The following is a 14,317-nucleotide window of genomic DNA, read 5'->3' as shown; positions in this document are numbered from 1 at the left end:
AATCCCTCCCCACCAAAATCTCGACACCTCAAACTCACAACATATTTCAGAGGTTTGATGTGTGGCTCGGCCCCACGAATACACGAGGATGATGAAACTTACTTAATCTCACTACTAGAAAAAAGGCCTTTTACGACGCTCATTGCGCGTCGTAAAACGCTCAGATGACGCGCAAATGCGTGTCAAGGAGGGCCCTGTCATAAAGAGAGACGACGCGCTTTTGCGCGTCGTCTATAGACGACGCGCATCTACGACGCGCATTTACGACGCGCGGTTACGACACGCAATGCGTATCAAGGAAGGCCCTGTCATAAAGGAAGACGACACGCATTTGCGTGTCGTAACCTTACGACGCGCGTGTTTATGACACGCAATGCGTATCAAGGAAGCCCCTGTCAAGAAAGGCCATGTCATAAATGAAGATGACATGCATGTTTGCGTATCATAATTTTAAATGTTAAAAAAAAATTATTTTTTATAGATTTACTAATTTTCAAATTAAATTTGCATTTAATGCCTCACAATATAAAATAAAATATCATATACAAAAAATATAATCCATTTCATAAAATTTAATGTCTTACAATTCTATTTCTTACAATATATAAATTTACATGTAAAAACATCTCTACAGTCTACATGTTTCATGCTTGATTTCCATCTTTTATCGTTTTTAAAAACAAAAGTTCTAACAAGAAACCTTCGTTTAGTAATGCAAGTGATGCTCTTGATAAGCTGATATTCTTAAGTGTAACGGATCCCTCATTACTTGGAGATGCTGGTGAGCTTGAAATCCAAATTAAACCTGATCCAGAAAAAGGGACAATCACAATATCATAAGATTACTTACTTTTCTTCATTCTTGAATCTTTCCTCATAAAATACAACTCTACAAGAGATTTATAAACCTTTTTTTACCCTTATATTAAAAGTGCAGTAGTAGGCATCAAATGAAATGTACGGTAAATGAGGGAGAGAATCTTTCTGAAAGTTGTATGAAGTACATGAATAAGTAGTAGACATACCTTCAACTGTCAAAATTCTAACATACTGAGCAGATATTTGTTCATTCATTCGAGGACGCCCCTTATCCTTCTCATCATATTTCGGCTTGACCTAAAAAACCATTTCAATACAAATCTCCCAATCAACAAACAACCACATGCACTCATGATATAGATAAATAAACAGAAAAGTCTATGATGTGGTTAGTTTTGATAAATTTGTCAATTGATTTGGACTTTTAGTTGATTCAAAGGATTAAGTCAAAAATCAGATAATACATACAACTTTCAGACAATGCTTCACTTGCTTCCGCAATATGATTCTTAATTCCATATTCTGTTACTTGTGCCTCTATTACTAAATGATAGACCTTTGTATAGCCAAACTTATGTGAGGGAAAGTTAATTCAAAGTTGGGCCTTTCAACAATGGCATCAATAGGGAATGCTTCTTGGCAAAATCCACAGTAGATACACTTTGCCATGTCAATATCATACCTACAATATGATTCACTCAATAAGAGAAAGATAGATAGATAGAGAGTGTGTGTGTGGTTTAACCTCGTTCTACAACTCCCATCTTCTCTCTCCTCAGCTTCAATAGTAATAGCTTGAGCTGGACACATCTAAAACACCAATAATAAAACAATTAAGAAAAAGTTGAATCAATCATTCCACAAGTAAAAAAATTACATCAGAATCAAAACGCTGCAAAGGGCTTCTGGAATCAGCTCATTTCATTTGTGGTGCGAACAATAGCTTGGAATGCAGCTTTGCTGTTTTTTCCAGCAATACCCCCGAGAATCAGTAAAGGTGATGTCACCAAACTCTATATCAAAACAATCACAACAATTGAACTAAAGGGTAGTGCAACTGTGGTTGTGTATGCGATTGCAACCGTGTTTAGGAAGCAGAGGGTGGTGGCAGAGTAAAGCATCATACCGATGTATATAGAATAAAGGTTCCAAATACTTGAATCCTAGCAATGGTCCTCTTGAACATCCAGTCATAAACCTGGAAGAAATATTATAAAATTAAAAGCAAGCTAAAATTTTTAACTTATAAGCAATATAGTATAAAAAAAGATTAATATGTCAAAGAATCCAAACTTACTTCAAAAACTTGTGTTGATTTTCCAATGAGAAGCTCTTGAGAATCTCCTAAAACATGTCAATGACATAATGCTCCTATAAAGAAGAACTCCATTACCATGTATATGTAGCTCAGTAGCAAGATAACAATACTAGTGAGTTAGACATATTAGATGAACAAAAAATACAATTTCATCCTTGTTTAAAAAAATAAAAAAATAAAATAAAATTTTGAACTTACACGATGATAGCCACCAGCATAATTTGTGTTAGACCTTAAGTCATCTACATCAAATCCATCAACAGAACTTGATATGAGAAGCTGCAAAAACATATATATATATATATATATATATATATATATATATATATATATATATATATATATATATATATATATATATATATATATATATATATATATATATATATATATATATATATATATATACTTAAAAGCAAGATTATGATATTACACTAAAAGAGGGAATAACAGATTTAAACTGAATGCTTGATTGATGCTACACTAAAGGAAGGATCTGAAAACCTGGAGTTCATTTTCATTAATCATGTCAATCTAATCTTTCTATATAAGCTGTTGAAATCCCCTTAAGAAATGAGAGCTTTGTAGACGAATCTGAAAACAGATGATGCATAATATTACAACAAACTCCTTTATGCACAATAAGGAATGACAAAAATACCCTCAGTTTCATCATTGAAAGTTAAGGAAAGACATAAAACCTGAGTATTGAGGCGATGATTGGCAACAAGATGAATAAATGTGATGACATTATCATTCACAACTCGTATATTCTTGCCACCTGGAATCAGCTCTTCTAATGTTTGCTCACCAAATTCATTATTAACAATAACAAAGTACAACTCCAACTCAGATAAATCACCCTCGTATCACTGCACATGACATTTAGAAAAAAAGTTATATAAAAAGTTCAAGATAATCTTAACACAAGGAATTAAAAAGTTCAGATGATCTGTCATTTGACAAAAAGTTCATATTTTCTTATGTAAAGCTAAATAAAAGAGTCAAATGCAAGAAATAGCAATGAAATCTAATTTTTGTTTTTTTATTACAGCATCCTAATTTCATTTCTTTGTACTTTAAAAAATATAAAGCAGTTTTCACTTTTATAACTGAGTATGTTTTTTAAAGTACAATGTCTTTATAAGAAAAAAAATTAATGTGTAGCACCTGTAATATAAAGAAATGAGAATAATATGATATATTTCTTGCATTTAGCCCAATAAAGAAAGCCACAAACCTTTAAAAATATATTATCAACCTTCAACAATGGAGTTGTGCCCACTGCCAGAAGTGGTAATAGCTCAAAAAATGCAGTGTACCTGTTAATTGTTATGTTAGCACACAAACAGAATATGTTTCAGAACACAACAAGGGCAGAATGGGAAAATTAAGAAATAATGAGGAAAATGGTTGGAGAAAGAAGTAAACATGCTTACTAAAATAAATGATTAATAATTAAGTGAAGCAAACGAAGTAAGAAGAAATAGGTAAATGAGGAAGGAACTTGAAATTACGCTTAGAATGCTTACAAGGAAAGAATTCTAAAGGCTTTAAGTAGTATAAAGAAGGTGCAGGGCATCCATAGGAGAATTTTCTGTGACAAATACGTGGAAAAAGACTCATAAGCATCACTGGTAGCTGAAATCAAGATCCATAAACATTTTAATAAATATATTTTTTGTATTTACTTTTTGTAATCTAATTTAATTCCTTGTAATTTTCTTCCTGTATTTTCTAAACTTTTGGGTTGTTCCTATTTTGCCCCTTTCAGCCTCTTGCTATCATTGTAGTTCGTAACTTCATGATTGTCTATCAAAGTAGCACCACTTTGTCTTGTTTTACACAAATTGCAAAAGTAAGAATGTTAGATTTAAGAATTAAAGAACACTCCAGATGTTAAAAACTTAAAATGCATACCTTAATATCATGAAATGTTTCTTGTACTTATTGAAAATTTCAGTGTCATTACCAAATCCGAAATCAGAATAAGCCCTCACTATCTCTAACCTCTTTCCTTTAAGTCCACCAGATTTTAGGTGCTTCAGATAATCACCATGGGGGATATACTTTGAAGCTTTTCTTGTTGCAACTTCATCATTTTTATCAAAACCCACAATTAGGGATGAGCATATGGACCGGGGAACCGGCAGAAACCGGAACCAGAACCGGTCGGGCCGGGACTGATACTATAATTTCGTCAATTTTTGGAACCGGGACCCGGTAAGAACCGGTCGTTGGAACCGGCCCAAAACTGGGAACCGGGCCGGATAGTCTTTAACAAAAAACCATGCATTTTTCATATTTTATTTTCTGTTTTACATACTATTCTTTTTATGAGTTTATGCAATATAAAATGGTATCATATAAAGAAATAAAAACAAGTCAAAAAGTATTTAAATCTTAAACTAATTTAAACCATACGAAAGAAAAAAAAAAGTATTACAGAGAAATTATGGGGCAAATTAAACACATACAGGAAAACAACCCTCATTTTGCATGTTGAGGACCTCAATAGAGAAATTGTCCTCCTTTACATTAGAAATTTGTGTGTAATATATGTTTTTTTTTTGGAGATGAGTGCTATCATCCGTTAAGTTAAAAATAATACTAATTTAAAATAAGTTTATGAAACAAAACATGAGAATAAATTATGAAATTCTATGTTGCATACCAATCATCGACGTTTGTATTTAAGTGGGTATTGGGTAATATATTTGTCAAAAATCTATAGACCATTTATGAAACAATTAGTGAAAAAAAATGTGTACTAAACCGACAAAAACCGAGTATAAACCGAATCCGTAACCCAAAAATACGTTGCTATTTCTCGAAGCCGGTTCCAAAATCGAAAACCCGGCAAAAACCGGACCCGGAACCAGAACCGGTAGAACCGCCGGGCCGGTTCGGTTCTTGATTTTGGCCGAAGCCAGTTCCCGGATCTGGTCCAGGTCGGGCCAGTTCCGGCCGGTTCGGTCCATTTGCTCATGCCTACCCACAATGGCATCAAGGACATAAACAACATCAGTTACAGTCCTACATATTGGTCTATCAAGAGGGACAAAAACTGTTAGTAAAATCATTAAATCACCAGGACAAAAACTGTTAGTAAAATCATTAAATCACAACAACAGAGTTAGCACATGAAGGACATAAGATTGATCCATCTGTTTCTGTACCCAGTGATACAGTTACCATGCTTGTTGCAACTGCTATAGTTGATCCAGTGCTTGAACCACATGGATCGTGGGTTGCTACATATGGATTCTGCACAAAATTCAACAACTTTTTCAAAGACGCATATACTCAAACACCTGGTGTGCTATAATGTTTTGATGGCAAAAAGTTATCATATGTGCAGTAAAACAATCAAATGACCATAAGTACTAAAGAAAGCTGAAGGTGGGAACCTACAATTGCTTGTTTAGTTTTGGCATTCCAACCACTGGGTGTAGTGGAGCTTCAGAAAAAGCCCACTCACTCAAGCTTGCTTTCCCGAGTATAATTGCCCCTGATTCTCTCAACTTCTACTGGGAAAGACGACATTAGAACCCTAGAATTGAGAAAAATGTGAGACCTTTGAGGTTTTTTTTCGGAGAAGGAGACTTGGTTGAGATGGAGACGCCATGGATGGGAGAAAGGGGGGGGGGTTCTAGAGAGCGATTGTAGAGGAAGATTACGACATCATAGGCCAACAACCACCAGATCTCTTTCTATCTTCTCGTTTTGGTGCTGGCGAGCTATTGTTGGCGATCCCTTTGGTGCAAGTGAAGGGGCGGTGTTTAGCGCCCTTGACGACCGGTGGCGACATCCACGGCGGTGACGGATACCGAATTGACAAAGGTGAGGTTTTGGAGAGGCATACAGTTGGTAGCTTGCGTATAGTTTGAAGCTCAAAACTCAGAAAGACAAAAGGAGAAGGGGAGAAAATAGTGAATCGATGGTGGTGAATGGTGATTAACGCTGATGATGTATAGTGGGCTGATTACTGGTGATGATTAACGAATTATTGGGAGAAACTCCACCAGCCATAAGGAAAACCCACCACCAAGTCTTCCGTCTCAATGTGATGTCAGGCTGACCGGAAGCAAGCAAGAAGGCAGCTTTCATTAGAAAACGAAGTCATTTCGTAAATCACATTATATAGAGAGAGAGAGAGAGATTAGGGTTTTTTTGGGTATTAGAGATTTTGTGATATTGCGATTTTGTTGTGGGAGGAAAGAGGATTGGTGATGATATTAGGGTTTTTTTGGGGTATTAGAGTGAGAGAGATAGAAAAGAACGATGGAAATAAGGTGGATAACAATGGCGGCCTTTCAAAATTTTGGGATTTTCATTTCCCCCGGCTGCAAAAGAAGAGAACGCGCCTTTCATTATAAAAATATAAAGCGACATTTCTAGATGACGCCCATCTTTAAATAAGTGCCTTCCGTGTTTTTAATTTATTTTTGTTGGACATTAATTTTAAGGCACGCACAAAAGCGTGTCCATTATCCTTCAAATTCTAGAAGATATGACATTATTTTTAGGGCGCACGCTTTTGCGTATCGTAAATCACCGCGTGTCATTGTTTGCACGTCATTAAAGGGCTGTTTTCTAGTAGCAGTGTCTTGAACGATTGAGAGCTCTTTTGCAAGACCTTAGGACCACTTTGTGATTTCCTTTCTTCTTCTTGTGACCCTTGGTCGGAGAAATGGAAGAGGCAGAGATGGGCATCCGCCTAGGCTAAATAGAGAGGGAGGTTAGGGTAAAGGTTTTCTAGGGCTGTCACATTAAACCTTGGAGTTTTGTATTTGTCCTTTCTAGCCTTTCTATCATTATAATTAACATTTTTAATCCTAAAAATTTATAATCCTATAACTCCAAGTATATTGCACCAAACAAATGAATAAATAAAACTATTATTATTTAGAAAAATAAAATGAGACGTTACAAGTATCGACATATGTTACTGAACATACAAATGTTCGTAGATAAACATTGGTAATTTTCGTGTGATTCTATGGATCTGTATTGAACTCACCCCTATAAAATGAGACGTTACACCCCTCGTTTATGCATCTTGCTTACAATATATCCCATCTCCGATTTCTTTTAGTGTATCCATAAGTTACATATTTAGCACTATAGTTTTTTTTTTATTAATTTTCATTTTATCTCTTCTTAATTAATTTAATCAATTTTTAGTTTTCATACATCACAACTCACCCTCTTAAATGATTTCTTATATAAAAAATATTATTTAGGAGCACATTTTAAACTGTTGAACCAAGAAACCAATCTTGGTCGTTAGAAAGAAAATGACCAATGGCCAAAAATGAATGCACATTAAGAGGTTTGACGCATACGCACCGGATCATAAAGAAAAACATATTTGTTTTCTTCATTTTTATTTTTAGTTTCTACGACTATTTTTATTTTTATTTCTAGGGTTGTCACTTTAAACCTTGGAGTTTTGTATTTGTCCTTTCTAGCCTTTCTATCATTATAATTAACATTTTGAGTAAATTACAAGAATGGTCCCTATGGTTTAGGATAATTTGCGCGTTTGGTCCCTAACTTATTTTTGTAACTCGGAAGGTCCATACTGTTTGTTTTTGTTATACGCTTGGTCCCTGTCTTACCTAAAAAACTATTTTGACCTTGACTTTTTAAAATATTTAAATAAACACACCTCAACCCTAATCCCCTCATTTTACCCTACCTATCCTACAATTTTTTTCTCTTTAAATAATAGTTTTTTTTAGATAAGAGAGAGACCAATCGCGTAACAAAAACAAATAGTAAGGACCAAACGTGTAACAAAAACAAACATTAAGGACTTTCCGAGTTAAAAAATAAGTTAGGGACCAAGCGCGCAAATCACCCCAAACCATAGGGACCATTCGTGTAATTTAATCTAACATTTTTAATCCTAAAAATTTATAATCCTATAATTCCAAGTATATTGCACCAAACAAACAAATAAATAAAACTATTATTGTTTAGAAAAATAAAATGAGACGTTACAAGTATCAACATATGTAACTGAACATACATATGTTCCCTAGATAAACATTGGTAATTTTCTTGTGATTCTATGGATCTGTGTTTAACTCACCACTATAAAATGAGACGTTACACCCTTTGTTTATGCTTCTTGCTTACAATATATCTCATCTCCAATTTCTTTTAGTGTATCCATAAGTTAAGTATTTATCACTATAGTTTTTATTAATTTTCATTTTATCTCTTTTTAATTAATTTAATCTATTTTTACATTTCCTACATCACAACTCACCCTCTTAAATAACTTCGCTTATATAAAAAGTATTATTTAGGAGCTCATTTTAAACTGTTTGAACCAAGAAACCAATCATGGCCGTTAGAAAGAAAGTGATCAATGGCCAAAAAGGGATGACCAAAAACGGATGCATATTAAGAGGTTTGACGCATACGCACCATAAAAGAATAGTCATAAGACTATTCTTTTATAAAAAAAACTGAATAAACCAAAATCCGTAATTTTTATACTCTTTCCAAAGATATTCATATTGATAAAAAAAAACTGTTTTAATTTTCAAAAAAAAACTTACTTTGTTTTTTTTTGTTTGTTTTTTTTTAATATTTAGGCTTATTTTTTATCGAAAAAAATATAATAAATATCTCAAAATTCATAAATTTTGGTACACTATCAATATAAAAAAAAATTCACTTTATTGGTCAGATTCACACTGCGAATCGGATTCACACTGTAAATCTAAACTACATATAATTTTATTATTAACATTCACAATCTTGATCTAACTTCCTACACTTTGATAATTCACAAATTAATTTTATGAAATTAACATGTGAATCGAAATATATTTCTTTGTAAATTTATAATATTTTAATGTTTTGATTATTCATAAATTAGTTTGTAAAATTCATAAGTCAATTTATTTACACAATGAATATGAATTGTATATAATTCAATTTTCAAGATTAACAATATGAATCTACCTTACTATTATTCATACTTTAAATCTAAACTAAATATAATTTAATTTTCAACATTCGCAACATTAACATGAGCTAAACTTTCGGAAAAAAAGACGACGTTTTTTATGCATCAACATGAATATCTATTTAAAGAGTACACAAAACTATGATATCTAATATATGTATTTTGTTTTTCCAATAAAAAATAAACCTAGAGATTAAAGATTTTTCAAAATGAAGTGATATTTTTTGAAAAGTAGTTTTGAAAAATTTGGAAATGATTTTGTTCACGCTGTGAATCTAATCTATATATTATTCAGTTTTCAATATTTATAATGTGAATCTGACTTACTATTATTCACACGGTGATCTGCACTATATATATATTTCAGTTTTCAACATTCATAATGTGAATCTGATTTACTATTATTCACATTGTGATCTGCACTATATATATTTCAGTTTTCATCATTCACAACGTGAATCTAAGCTAAATTTTTGATTTTTTATAAAAAAATATGCTTAAATATAAGAAAAAACTAACAAAATAAAATGGTTTTTTTTTGAAAAAAAAATACGTTTTTATATATCAATATCGATGTATATTGAAAGAAGAAAAAAAAAATTATAAATTTAGGTATATTTGGTTTTCTTTATGAAAAAAATAGTCATAAAAAATGAAAAAAAAATGAGTTCTTTTATTATGATCTGATGCATCTACGTCCATCTTAAATGATGAAAATTTATGGATAAGATTTGTTTTGTTGGTTTAAAATTGTTCCATTTGAACTTTTATATATATATATATATATATATATATATATATATATATATATATATATATATATATATATATATATATATATATATATATATATATATGTTATATATGAACATATGGTTAGGATTAAATATGAATCACAATTATTGTGTGAATGTATGACCAAATTGTGATCATTAGATTAGAATAAATTAAGGGTTATAATCTTAAGGTACATATTATTATCATGGAACATCATTTACTATATAATTTGACTTAATTAGTTATAAGAGTAATTTTTACAGTTAATTAAAAGAGAAAAATGTAATAATATCTACATTTTAGGCAACTACTTTATATTAATTAGTTAATAAATTCAAATGATATATTATATTTTATTCAATGTATTCAAATTAAATCTGATTTTTTGTAATATGACTTCTATTAATAGGTTCAAATTGTTTTTCCAATTCATTCTCACATATTTTCTTCTTCGTCTAAGATATTTTTTTAGAATCAATATTTTTAAAGATCTTTTTAGAATCAACATTCTTAAAGAATACGAATGAATACTCTTAAGAATAAAAATTTACATAAAAAATAATTCATATTACAAATTAAAAATATCATAATAGGTATTCTTAAAGAATAAATATGAATTGCATTCATTGTCTTTTAAACTTGAACGATTCTTTTAAAAATGTGATAAGAACATGTAAGAATGAAAGAGAGATTTTTTTAGAATGATATATAATTTCATAAATCATATGTATTCTTAAAGAATAAAACTAAATTACATACATTCTTAAATTATGATACAAGTTTATTATGGAAAAAATTTAAAAATAATGGATGCTAGTAATACTCTTGGAAGACTAAAATACATTTTTGAAAATGAATTAGACATATTCTAGAAAGTAATATGAGATATTTTTTAAGAGTAAACTGCATTATGAAATTATACAATAACCATTCTGAAAGAATATATGTAAAACATGATGACAAACCCTTTCTATAACATAAAAAAATTTGTAAGGTAAAACAAGAATATATACATTATACACAACCTTCTATAATACATTTTTTTAAGATTTTTTTTTATATATACTACATTATTTGTAATGTGCAATATAAAAGAATATTGCAACAATAAAGATTAAGAAAAAAAATTCATAACTTTTCTCTCTTTCTTTGAATAGCTTAAGCAAGGCCGGTAAAAAAAAATTGAGAAACATTCTAAAAGAATATATATTCTTCTTAAAGAATATTGTAGTATGTATTCTTAAGCAATATCATTAGTAGTCTTTCCTTTTGATTAATGAATTGTAGGTCCTCTAGTTCAACTTCAAACAACTGCAAAATAAATTTGAAGATTTTATTGTAAATGAATTAAAAATATATATATAATTTTAGACTATTGCACCATGAAATCAAGAATTAGTTATAAAAAAAAGTAAATTTAATATAAAGTAAAATCTGTTGTAATAGGATTAAATTTTTGAAAAAATCGTTTGAGGATGATCCAACATTCAGCATATGTACAATCTCATTTTTCTGAATAAAAAAAATCAACAATTGAAATATAAAAAACTAATAAGTAGATGCAAAATAACAAGTAACACTCATCAACATTTTTAAGTTTCAACAGTAAAATAACATCATTGTTTATGTCTTCTATCTAATTAACAAGCAAAACATTTAAAAATCATTAATGTTTAATTCTAAGTTTCAACCATAAATTGTCCTTATAACGAAACCAACAAAAATATTGTTGCAAATAAAAGACAATTATTAAATAATATATACTTTCAAACTAATTTCTCATCGGTATTAAACAATCTAACAAATTCCAAAACAAAAAATTCATCTTGATTTTCTTAATTAACAACTTACATGATTAATCGGTATGATGAAGTTGAGCGTCATTTAAGAACTATTCGGTTCCAATAGTCCATTAAATTTAAAGATACTTTGCCATGTATGTGGACTTTGGAATACTACTTTCATTGAAACGATTTTCTTTCTGAATTATGATCATGATTCATGAAGAAAATGCGATGAAGAAGAAGAAACGAGAACAACCTCTTCCCTTATGAACCTGATTTTGCGTTCCTGATGATGAAAAAGAGGGATATTGTCGATGATCGGTGATGGTGTATAGATTAATAAGGAATAATGCCTAAAATTGTGGATTTTAACTCAAATCTATTGATTAAGTTTCCAAAATTATAGGTATTTAATTTTTTATAATAATTAATTTAATTAGCCAAATTACTTTAATGTTTTTATTAAATGATTGGATCATATTTGGTTATACATTCACACAATACTTATAGGTTATGGGCGTGTTTGGCAAAAGTAGCTGTTAGCTGCAAGCGTGTAGCGGTTAGCAGGTAGCGGGTAGCTGGTAGCGTGTAGCTGGTAGCTGGTAGCGGGAAGCTGTAGCTTTTATTTGTTATATGAATGTTTGACAAAAGTAGCTGGAAGCTTTTGAAATATATAAAATTACATAAAAGGACAATTGATTAAAAATAAAAAAAAATATATAAATATATTTTTAAGGGTAATTATGGAAATTGATTTCAAAAGCTCCGGAGCGTTTTGTTAAAAGCTACATAAAGTAGCTTTTAGAATCAGAGCGTTTTGTTAAAACTAAAAGTTAAATGCTCGTACTACCAAACGAAGCTTTTTGTTTAAACCAGAGCGTTTTGTCAAAAGCTAAAAGCTAGAAGCTCCCAAACGCTTCCAAAAGCTCCGTGCCAAACACGCCCTATATATGAACCTAACTCTCTCTCTCTCTCTCTCTCTCTCTCTCTCTCTCTCTATATATATATATATATATATATATATATATATATATATATATATATATATATAGCAAACAAGATACTCTCTACAACTCATTTCGTCTCTAACAAAACTTAAACTCTCAACCTTTGGCTTTAGCACAACTTTCTACAAACACCTAATCCCACTTTGATACAAATAGGACTGTTCATTATTTGGATAAAACCGAACTGTCCAATTGGTCAATTTGGATTGGACAATTTGGTTCGGATAATCGGATCTTTGGATTGATTTTCAACAAAACCGAATTATTATTTTGGATTGGTTTGGTTTATAAAATAAGAACTGAATAGTCCAAAAAAACCGAATAAACATTTAATATCTATTTATTTATAATATATATCTAGAGTTATTTATTAATTTTGTAATTTATTTTTTCAAATAGGTTCAAAACATTTCACCTGATAAAAAAACATTAATATGTATTTTCTCTAAAAAGCTTTATATATGTAAAATATTTAACTATAATATATTATCTTATTAGTTGTTTATAAATTTCAAATCACAACTAAATAATTTGTTTTCGCTTATTGTGTAAAGTTGAGTAATATTATAATTGTATGTTGTTTTAAAATGTTTCGGTTTTTGAAAACCAAATTATAAAAACCGATCAAACCGAATTGTAATTGGATCGGATCGGATCGGATTTGATTTTGGTTTGGACTATTCGGATCTATGTTTTGAAAATTGAAATCAATTTAGATTCACTTGATTGGATCGGATCAAACCGATCCATCCAAATGAACACGCCTAGATGGACAATTTGGTTCGGATAATCGGATCTTTGGATTGATTTTCAACAAAACCGAATTATTATTTTGGATTGGTTTGGTTTATAAAATAAGAACTGAATAGTCCAAAAAAACCGAATAAACATTTAATATCTATTTATTTATAATATATATCTAGAGTTATTTATTAATTTTGTAATTTATTTTTTCAAATAGGTTCAAAACATTTCACCTGATAAAAAAACATTAATATGTATTTTCTCTAAAAAGCTTTATATATGTAAAATATTTAACTATAATATATTATCTTATTAGTTGTTTATAAATTTCAAATCACAACTAAATAATTTGTTTTCGCTTATTGTGTAAAGTTGAGTAATATTATAATTGTATGTTGTTTTAAAATGTTTCGGTTTTTGAAAACCAAATTATAAAAACCGATCAAACCGAATTGTAATTGGATCGGATCGGATCGGATTTGATTTTGGTTTGGACTATTCGGATCTATGTTTTGAAAATTGAAATCAATTTAGATTCACTTGATTGGATCGGATCAAACCGATCCATCCAAATGAACACGCCTAGATACAACCTCTATGGGGTCTCTCTCTCTCTCTCTCTCTCTCTCTCTCTCTCTCTCTCTCTCTCTCTCTTCTCAAATAGGTTTGCGATCGAGGCTGTGACTTGGCCTGTGTGAGAAAAGATTTCTCCAAATGTGTCTTCGTTGGCCTTTAGCTTTTTGACATAACTATCATCAAAAGTCACATAATAAGTTTCTTCTATATATATATATATATATATATATATATATATATATATATATATATATATATATATATATATATATATATATATATATATATATATATATATTACAAA

At 30.2% G+C, this 14,317-nt stretch overlaps 1 protein-coding gene and 1 long non-coding RNA gene across 3 annotated transcripts; both read right to left on the bottom strand.

Moving 5' to 3' along the window:
• Positions 1-303: 303 nt before the first annotated feature.
• On the bottom strand, positions 304-2,413 carry LOC128132987 (uncharacterized). Of its 2 annotated transcripts, XR_008231179.1 has the most exons (7): positions 2,336-2,413; positions 2,117-2,190; positions 1,946-2,017; positions 1,697-1,832; positions 1,288-1,629; positions 1,026-1,116; positions 304-805 (listed from the first exon to the last, which is right to left on the bottom strand). XR_008231179.1 is itself a non-coding variant. In XM_052770009.1 (4 exons), exons 2-4 carry the CDS (start codon positions 1,336-1,338, stop codon positions 645-647), a joined length of 303 nt encoding a protein of 100 aa, XP_052625969.1. In that variant the 5' UTR covers positions 1,339-1,629; positions 1,697-2,284; the 3' UTR covers positions 304-644. The 2 variants fall into 2 exon arrangements, 1 of the variants encoding a protein (XP_052625969.1); XM_052770009.1 differs by lacking the exon at positions 2,336-2,413 and having other exon boundaries at positions 1,697-2,284.
• A 231-nt stretch (positions 2,414-2,644) lies between these two features.
• Positions 2,645-3,734, bottom strand: LOC128132986 (uncharacterized). The gene is made up of 4 exons (XR_008231178.1): positions 3,670-3,734; positions 3,378-3,459; positions 2,839-3,009; positions 2,645-2,731 (listed from the first exon to the last, which is right to left on the bottom strand). It is a non-coding gene; the product is annotated as an uncharacterized LOC128132986 (long non-coding RNA).
• Positions 3,735-14,317: the final 10,583 nt, after the last annotated feature.

Source organism: Lactuca sativa, chromosome 3, assembly GCF_002870075.4.
Source record: "Lactuca sativa cultivar Salinas chromosome 3, Lsat_Salinas_v11, whole genome shotgun sequence".
NCBI lineage: Eukaryota > Viridiplantae > Streptophyta > Magnoliopsida > Asterales > Asteraceae > Lactuca > Lactuca sativa.
This window is presented reverse-complemented; position numbering and strand designations above follow the sequence as displayed.

What these genes read in the sequence shown, in the direction of transcription:
- LOC128132987 (XM_052770009.1), bottom strand. Translation starts at nt 1,338, where the DNA reads ATGGAATTAAGAATCATATTGCGGAAGCAAGTGAAGCATTGTCTGAAA. An exon ending in TGAAGCATTGTCTGAAAGTT is followed by an intron (nt 1,117 to 1,287) that starts GTATGTATTATC and finishes ATGGTTTTTTAG; the next exon opens with GTCAAGCCGAAATATGATGA. An exon ending in TAGAATTTTGACAGTTGAAG is followed by an intron (nt 806 to 1,025) that starts GTATGTCTACTA and finishes TTTCTGGATCAG; the next exon opens with GTTTAATTTGGATTTCAAGC.